Below are 9,511 nucleotides of genomic sequence, written 5' to 3' on the forward strand. Positions count from 1 at the left end.
CCTCCAGGCTGCAGTCCCGCAAGTCCACAAAGCCGCCGGGGAAGCCCAGGCGCCCGTCAAAGCGCATCTGCATCTGCGGGAGAGGGAAGCGGAGATGGCTGGGGGCGCCCAAGGCGGCGTGGCCGCGGGGCGGGGGCGGGCGGTGGCCGGGCGCGCCCCTTCCTCACCAGCACTGCGTAGCGCAGCGGGATGCGGCCGAAGAGCAGCCCCGGGTCCGGCGCGTAGAGCAGCGCGTGGCACGCGTGCCGCCAGCCCGGCCCCAGCTGCAAAGCCTCCGCCAGCTCCAGCTTGCGCATCTCGGCCATGACCGGACCTCCCCGCTCGGCTGTCCAGGGGGCCGACGTGGGTAGCGGGCGGGACGGCCAGGACCAATCCCTGCAGGGCCCAGCGGCCAGGACCAATCCCTGTAGGGCCTGGGGCGGGGCGCGGCCGTGGGCCCGGGCGGCAGCCAATCTGCGGGGCGCGGCGGCGGGTAATCGGCCCCGGGAAGCCTAGGGCCAAGTGGGCCTTGGCACGGGGAAGGCTGCAGGCGTGGCCAGGTCCTGGACGCGGCGGGAGACCGTTAATAGTGCTGACGTCACAGTCTAGCTCCAAGGGACTTCCCCAGCCGGTTGGGAGAGCTGGGTCGTGCGAAGAGGTTTGCAGGCTGAGTAGGGTTTAATTATCTAATTAGGGACGCATCCTGGGAGCCACACCTAGTTGGTCTGGATGGTACACAAAGCCCGGGGCCTGGGCTGTGGTAAGGGTTAGCAGAGTTGGCTTCTGAGCCGCAGCCTTCCCTGGGTGGTGGGGACAGAGGAGCGATGGGTGTTAGAGCCATCCTGAGGGTGACACTGCGGGGACTCAGTAGCTGATTGAGTGTCGGGGGGACTTTGCCCGGATGACATCAGGGTGGATGGCGTTGTCACTTTCTGGGATGGGGATTATAGGAGGGGGGTGAGCAACGATAGTGTAGTTCTGAAATTGGGGGTGGCAATAGGTGGTGGATAGGATGGACAGACCCACAAGATTTTCCAGGAAAGGGTAAGGGAGGAAAGGGCTGTGGGTGAAACCCTGTAGGCACAGGAAGGAGAGCAAGGGTCAGAGGTAGAAGTGCCCAAGGCTTTCTAGACTTTACTCTCACATACGCTCAGACCACTGAGCTGTGAAGGAAGGTGGGGAACCGCGCACCCCCAGGGCAGGGGGCTCCTCAGGACCTGATGCTGAGTGAGGAACAGGGGTTCAGAATCCCTCGCCCCAGGCCTCCCGACCTTTTCTCAGGCCCTGCACTCTGTGCAGGTCTTCTCTCCTCAAGAGTCAATATTTATTACACAGAGGAAAGGAGGAGGCAGCTTCTCGAGAGGGGCTGGGCTTGGAGTCACAGCCTGTTAGTAACAGCACATGATGCGAAAGAGCCCAAGAACCCACCCAGACACAGGCTGGCGACCTTAGCAAGGCAGTCAGTTCTCTCAGATCCCAGTCTCTCATCTGTTAAGTGCAGAGTATTCCAACCTATTAGGGATGTTAGAGATTTAAAGCACTTAGAACAGTGCCAGGCACAGCAAATGTAGCTATCTGTGGAGTCAAGGGTGGGGTAGAGTCTTATGTTAAAGGCCCGCTGGCTGGAACTGAGCCACACTCACCAGGCCTCAGCATGGGGCAGGGAGGGGAGGTGGGTGGAGTGAGACGTTCCTGGCATCATCTTTCCTAGCTTAGTCTTCTGAGTAACGTGGCAGAGATGGTATCTTCTGACATCAGGCAACTGGATCGAGGTGATGAGACTGTAGGTATGACACACTCATTCCCCTCTTAGAGTTCTAGAGGGCCTAGAAATGGCCCTGGTTAAACGATTAAACCTTGCAAAAAGCTCATAAAAACTGCCAATTCCAGAATGTAAATTGGTGCAGCCACTGTGGAAAACAGTATGGAGGTTTCTCAAAAAACTAAAAATAGAGCTGCCATATGACCCAGCAATTCCACTCCTGGGTATATATCCAAAAAACAAAAATAATAAAACAACAACAAAAAACAGAAACACTAATTCAAAAAGGTACATGCACCCTAATGTTTGTGGCAGCATTACAATTGCCAAGACATGGAAACAACCTGGATGTCCATTGACAAATGGATGTGGTATACAATGCGATACTATTCAGCCATAAAAAAGAATGAAATTTAGCCATTTGCAGCAACGTGGATGGACTTCGAGGATACTGTGTTAAGTGAAATAAGTCAGACAGCAAAAGACAAATACTGTATGATATCACATGTGGAATCTAAAAGATACAACAAACTAGTGAATATAACAAAAAAGAAGCAGGTACAGAGAACAAACTAGTGGTTACCAGTGGAGAGAGGGAAGTGGGGAGGGGCAGTATAGGGGCATGGGATTAAGAGGTACAAAATATTAGGTACAAAATACCTACAAGGATAACATTGAACAACACGGGGAATATAGCAAATATTTTATAATAACTATAAATGGAATACAACCTTTAAAAATTATAAATCACTATATTGTACACCTGTAATTTACATAATATTATATATCAACTATACCTCAATAAAAAAATAATAAAAGACAAAAGACCTGCCACTTCCAGGGTTCCACCCCAGACCAATCAAATCAGAATCTCTGGCAAGTGGTGCTTAAGTGTAAGTGGTTTTTATATGTGTTTCAGGTGACTCTAATAAGGAACCAGGGCTGAGAACAGTGCCCTAACCCTTACCCCTAACACTCCAAAGGGTTTCTTGGTTTCTCTCCTAGAAGGGTTTCCTTGAAGGATTTAGGGTCAAACATGCACTTTCCAGAGCTTCTGGCTGTTGTATTTTTCTTTTATGGTTGCTTGAGGAGACTTTTAAAGATGGATTCAGCTATTTCTAAGGCAATGTGAAAAACTATGAAAGCAAGGCAACAGCTCTACAAGAAAATGACTGGAGACCAGAGCTTTTTCGGGATGAATGAATATGGAAGCCCTCAAGACCCTCCAATCTTGCCTCCCCTTCCAAACTGCTCTCTGCCTCTGCCGGGGGAGCCCAGCCTCTTACCCTCTGCTATTCCACCTCCTGAGGCAGACTGCCTAGCAGTCAGGGCTGAAGGTAGAGAGCTGAGCCATGTGCCTCCAGAGATGCTGCAAGTTCAAAACCAAAAATAGCTCAGTGTTCAGCCTCAGAGGATGCTAGGGAACATATTATTTATAAGATAATGAGGCAAGGATTTAAGCATTTATCCTTTTTATATGGGCTCTACCTCAGGGTAACCAAATAGTTGATGAGGGGAGGTTTTTCTTTCTATAGAGAATTCCAGTTATTCAGAGAAGAAAGATGGAGCCAATCAAAACTTTGCTTTTTTAAAAAACTTTAAAGAATTAAGAGATCATAGGAAATGATCATCAATGGCTGCTAACATCACTAAAATGATGGAAGAATGCACCACCTATGAGATATTCTTGCCAAAAAATTGAATTTGAATCTAACCACCATATTATAAGAAATACAAAAGAACATCTTTTTCAAATATCAGGAAGAAGCTAGAATGTTCCAGGTGGTAGTGGATTAGAGTTGGAGACATCAGTAAGAATTCGTTTAGTTTAGATACAGATGGTTACAAACAGAAACATTTTTGGATAAGTGTATATTCAAGGGTTATTTCGTACACATATAAATTTCATTGCTCTGTCATCTGGGAGGGCCTAGAAGCAGTGATTCCCCAGGAGCAACAAGCACACCCAGTGCCCAGATCTTGGTTTCTGTTACCATTTCCCAATAAAAGCAACCAAGACTCCTTGGAGAAGTGCTGATTCAGGCACTGGGGCAGGAAATATACACAGTGGATACATGATGAGCCTGGAGCATCTTGTGATGCCAGAAAATAAGGAAGTGCACCAAAAATCCAAAAATCAATAATAATAAAAAAAAAACACCCATATCGATGGGAGTTTGTCAAAGGGATAAAGACACAGGAACCAACTCAAGAGCTAAAGAGCTTCCTACAGCTAAAGCTGAAACAGTCTGGGCAAGAAAATAAAGCAGTATTAGATTATAACCCAAAGGATGAAATAAATCTCTATGGGTCTATACTGATCTAAATCATGAATAAGTACATAAGTAGGGGAAAAGAAGATCTCCCATGCGGAGGTAGTTGAAATAACTTATACAGGGGCTGTCCCTGAAGATGGTGAAGTGTAACTGTCGACTCCTTCAGCATGGTCTGCTGGGAACAGCCACTTCTTTCCAAAGGGGGCATAATGGAAGCGGGTAGGGGTGAGGCCTCTGCCAGGTGATCCAGGGCAGCATCAGCAGTGGTAAGTCCTGTGGGTGGTATGCACTTGTGCTATGATGGTAATTATGGGGGAGACTGCGTGAACTGTCTGGGGTCTCTGTACTGTCTTCACAATTTTTCTGTAAATCTAATACTTCTAAAAAATGAAGTTTATTTTTTAAAAAAGTCAGGATGATGCCATCTAGTCTGAAGGAAACTTTATGAAAGAAATAAACTGGTTTCTTCAATAAATGAATTACATGGGGAAAGGAGATGGGGGTAGAATCTATACATTAAAAGAGATTGAGGAGACATCTAGTGAAGGGAATACTTGTATCCTAATCTGAAGAAACAAAGAAAGTGGGGGAGATGTGAATACTGAGTGGATATTTGATATACAGGAATTATTGATCATGCTTAAAATGTGATAGTAGTATTGTGGCTTTTTACAAAAAAGTCTTTATGTTTTATAGATACATGCTGAAATATTTATGAATGATAAAAAATTACCCAGTGAGGGGGTAATGGATGAGACTATAAGGTTGGCTACGAATTGATCATTTCTGAAGCTCAGTGACGGTTCCCTAACAAGGGCTTATTATATTATTCTCTTTACTTTAATATAATTTGATGTTTTTCATAGTAAAAAGTTAAAACTAAAAAGCACTTTGACTTCTCATGAAGTTAAAGGTAAAGGTTATAATTTACAGTTGAATAAAGCTTTGCATTTCACAAAACCCTTTCATAGATAGGATCCCTTTTGGTCCAGGAGAGGGAGAGAAAGGTGAGGGTCTGGTCTCACTTTTTAGGCAAAAGAGGACTGCAACCAGCATCTCCCATCTGTCAGGAAATTTTACATCATCCCACTTAATGCTCATAAAATTTCCCAGGTGTTTCAAATGCAGAGCCAAGATTAAGAACCACTGATTTTGAAGAGTATAGGAATGGGGGAGGGAGAGGAGGTGCTACCCTCAGAGAGCTGCCAGCTAGAGCCTGTTGGTGTTTATCCAAAAGGACTTACTGAAAGTGTTAGATGCTGCTGTTATTATTTTTCAGGCATTCACATACCTGCAATCACATCCAGCAGCCTTCAAGGAGGTGGCATTCTACAGAAGCCAGCCCTCTTCTTGGTCATTTGCAGGTGCAGCATCAAAAATATCCACGGCTGTGTTGTCTGGAGCTCATCAGGTGGATCCATTTCACTAGGAAGACAGAACTTTTGAGACACCTCCAGTTCATACCTGGACCTCTCCCCATGAATACCCCACAAATGCCTCAAGTCCAGCACACCCAGGAATGAGCTCAGTATTTCTCTCCCACCTGCATCTCCTGTAACCCCACCTCTGTGTATGCCCACCGCCTGCCCAGCGGCCCCTGGCTGGAAACATAGGAGCCTCACCAACACCCTCCTCCTTTACCCACCCCAGGCAGCCCTCGCCCCTCAGCTCCCTCTCATCGTCTCCACGCTCCATGCCCTGACTCATCAGATGGTCAGGCTTCATCTTTGCTCACCTGGACTAACCTCCTAACTGCCTTGCTGTCCTGCCTGTCTCACCCTTTTCAAACCTGCCCTTCACAAGGTCTCAAGTTACAGCTTAAAGTCACAGCCTCTTCAGGTGCTTCGCATTTCTAAGGGATTCTTGCAGAGCAAACTCAACAGCTCACGTGTGAACTTCACCTTCCGTATTAGTGATCTGTTGCTGAAACATACTGTAAAATGTAGTGACTTAATAAACACTTCATATCTCACAGTGGCTGAGGGTCAGGCACAGGGATCATCAAGGGCTGCAGTCAAATGAAGGCCTGACTAGGGCTGGAGAATTTGCTTCCCGGGTGGCTCACTGTCATGACAGAAAGTTAGTGCTGGTGGCAGAAGCCTCAGTTTCATGCCATATAGATCTCTTCATGGGGTTGCTTGAGTGTCCTCATGACACAGTGGCCGGCTTCTTTCAGAGTGAGGGACCCAAGGGAAAGCAAGATGGGATCCATGTCTTTTATGACCTAGTTTTCAGAAGTCATACATGACTGCTACAGGATTCTCCCTGCCATAAGGCCACCCCTGCTGCCACGTGAGAGGGAGTTGCACAGAGCAGGATACCTACCAGAGGTGAGGACCACTGGGGCCATCTCAGAAGCCAGCCAAACACCTTCTTCTCAAACCTGCCGTGGTCACCCTTACACTTGAACCTCCAGCACAAAAAGATGGCACATTCCTGGAACCCACAAGGCTTTGTGTTCTTCATGTCTGTAAGATCTTTGTCTCCTTCTTTCTTGCCTGAAATATTTTCCCCAGCTTTATTGAGGTATAATTGACAAATAAAAACTGTATATATTTAATTGATATAATATACATTGTGAAATTACCACAATCAAGCTAATTAACATCTATCACCACACATATTTTATGTGTGTGGTGAAAACACTTAAGCTTTACTTAGCAAATTTCAAGTATACAATAATACAGTATTATTAACTATAGTCACTATGTACATAAAATCTCCAGAACTTATTCATTCCACATAACTGAAACACTGTACCCTTTAACCAATTGTCCCTGTAAGTTTCCTGCTCCTGAGTGATCACTCAGCCAGAACAAGTTCAATGGCCAAACTCAGAGTCTGAGGGTAAACAAATACTCTCTTCCCATGATAGTGGGAAGAACTACGAAGTTAAAAGGGAGCAGTCAGCGTCCAGGGAGGGGTGAATTGGAACCAAAAATTCAATCTTTCAGAGAAGGAAAAAGCATAATATTTTAGAAAAAAAATGTTCTAGCTGTTGAAAGTTTGTCTCCCAACTAAACTTACAAATCTACTTTGCAAATACTCTGTTGGAGTCAAGCTCTCCGTTCTGCATAAATGTTAACAATTCTGGTGCTCCTAATGAGTATTTATGAATATATTATTTCATAATGTATATTTGTTGGACTGAATTTCCTTCTGGAGTTAGGGGAGAACTGAGTGTCCTGAGGGCACTGAGGATGCTGCTTACTCCGGGGTCACACAGGTGGGTTCATGAATGTGAAGTGGGTTGAGGCCTGGTTGGGGGACGCAGCTGGTCCTCAGCACAGCTCTGTTGCCTTTTCAGAGCTGCTTTCTTCATGGCTTCTCAGCCGACTGTGAGCAAATTTTTAGTCAGATCCTAGGTGAAAATGGCTAAAAGTGTTTACTTTTGGGGTGTGTTTGCATGTTAGTACTAGAATCTTAGCCGCCTAAGGAAGTCTTCAGGGATGAATTTGCAATGACGGGAGATCAGGCAGCCTGACAATAAATAATTCCTCCTCCAAAGTTGAGAGCATCTTAACAGCGTTTAAAGCATACCCATACATTACGCCAAACCCCATGATCAATTTCCTGAGATTCAACATATGAGATAATCTTGCTTATTTTTTATGGCTATCTTCAGACAAAGGCAGGTAACTGAGACTCAGAGGAAATGACTTGCCCTGGATTACACAGTAAATGGCAACAGTCGGGCCAGAATCCAAGTCAACTGGGAGCAAATTCAGTTTGTTTTCCTTACACAAAGGAAGATCATTTTATTTATTTATTTTTGAACAATCTCCTTCATAACTGTAATACAATTAATTTTTTATCTTTTTTTACATCTTTGTTGGAGTATAATTGTGTTACAATGGTTTGTTAGTTTCTGCTCTATAACAAAGTGAATCAGTTATACATATACATCTGTTCCCATATCTCTTCCCTCTTGTGTCTCCCTCCCTCCCACCCTACCTATCCCACCCCTCAAGGCAGTCACAAAGCACTGAGCTGATCTCCCTGTGCTATGCAGCTGCTTCCCACTAGCTATCTACCTTACATTTGGTAGTGTATATATGTCCATGCCTCTCTCTTGCTTTGTCACAGCTTACCCTTCCCCCACCCCCGATATCCTCATGTCCATTCTCTAGTAGGTCTGTGTCTTTATTCCCGACTTACCCCTAGGTTCTTCATGACATTTTTTTCCCTTAAATTCCATATATATGTGTTAACATATGGCATTTGTCTTTCTCGTTCTGACTCACTTCACTCTGTATGACAGACTCTAGGTCTATCCACCTCATTACAAATAGCTCAATTTCGTTTCTTTTTATGGCTGACTAATATTCCATTGTATATATGTGCCACATCTTCTTTATCCATTCATCTGATGATGGACACTTAGGTTGTTTCCATCTCCGGGCTATTGTAAATAGAGCTGCAATAAATATTTTGGTACATGACTCTTTCTGAATTATGGTTTTCTCAGGGTATATGCCCAGTAGTGGGATGGCTGGGTCATATGGTAGTTCTATTTGTAGTTTTTTATGGAACATGCATACTGTTCTCCATAGTGGCTGTACCAACTCACATTCCCACCAGCAGTGCAAGAGTGTTCCCTATTCTCCACACCCTCTCCAGCATTTATTGTGTCTAGATTTTTTGATGATGGCCATTCTGACTGGTGTGAGATGATATCTCATTGTAGTTTTGATTTGCATTTCTCTAATGATTAATGATGTTGAGCATTCTTTCATGTGTTTGTTGGCAGTCTGTATATCTTCTTTGGAGAAATGTCTATTTAGGTCTTCTGCCCATTTTTGGATTGGGTTGTTTGATTTTTCTTATTCAGCTGAATGAGCTGCTTATAAATTTTGGAGATTAATTGTTTGTCACTTGCTTCATTTGCAAATAATTTTTCACATTCTGAGGGTTGTCTTTTGGTCTTGTTTATGGTTTCCTTTGTTGTGCAAAAGCTTTTAAGTTTCATCAGGTCCTATTTGTTATTATTTCCATTTCTCTAGGAGGTGGGTCAAAAAGGATCTTGCTGTGATTTATGTCATAGAGTGTTCTCCCTATGTTTTCCACTAAGAGTTTGATAGTTTCTGGCCTTACATTTAGGTCTTTAATCCATTTTGAGCTTATTTTTGTGTATGGTGTTAGGGAGTGATCTAATCTCATACTTTTATATGTACCTGTCCAGTTTTCCCAGCACCACTTATTGAAGAGGCTGTCCTTTCTCCACTGTACATTTCTTCCTCCTTTATCAAAGATAACGTGACCATATGTGCATGGGTTTATCTCTGGGCTTTCTATCCTGTTTCACTGATCTTTCTGTTTTTGTGCAAGTACCATACTGTCTTGATTACTGTAGCTTTGTAGTATAGTCTGAAGTCAGGCAGCCTGATTCATTCCTCCAGCTCCATTTTTTGTTCTCAAGATTGCTTTGGCTATTCGGGGTCTTTTGTGTTTCCATACAAATTGTGAAATTTTTTGTTCTAGTTCTGTGAAAAAT

The 9,511-nt window shown here is 44.3% G+C and overlaps 1 protein-coding gene across 1 annotated transcript in view; it reads right to left on the minus strand.

Annotated features, from left to right (window-relative positions):
- The window catches only part of NUDT16 (nudix hydrolase 16), a 1,450-nt gene extending 1,145 nt beyond the window's left edge, over positions 1-305 (minus strand). The window contains 2 exon segments of the mRNA XM_007461634.1: positions 1-73; positions 168-305. The exon segment at positions 1-73 is cut by the window's left edge and continues 23 nt beyond it. Coding sequence (XP_007461696.1) covers positions 1-73; positions 168-305 — 211 coding nt within the window.
- Between the last annotated feature and the right edge of the window lie 9,206 nt (positions 306-9,511).

Source organism: Lipotes vexillifer, unplaced genomic scaffold (assembly GCF_000442215.2).
Source record: "Lipotes vexillifer unplaced genomic scaffold, Lipotes_vexillifer_v1.1 scaffold304, whole genome shotgun sequence".
NCBI lineage: Eukaryota > Metazoa > Chordata > Mammalia > Artiodactyla > Lipotidae > Lipotes > Lipotes vexillifer.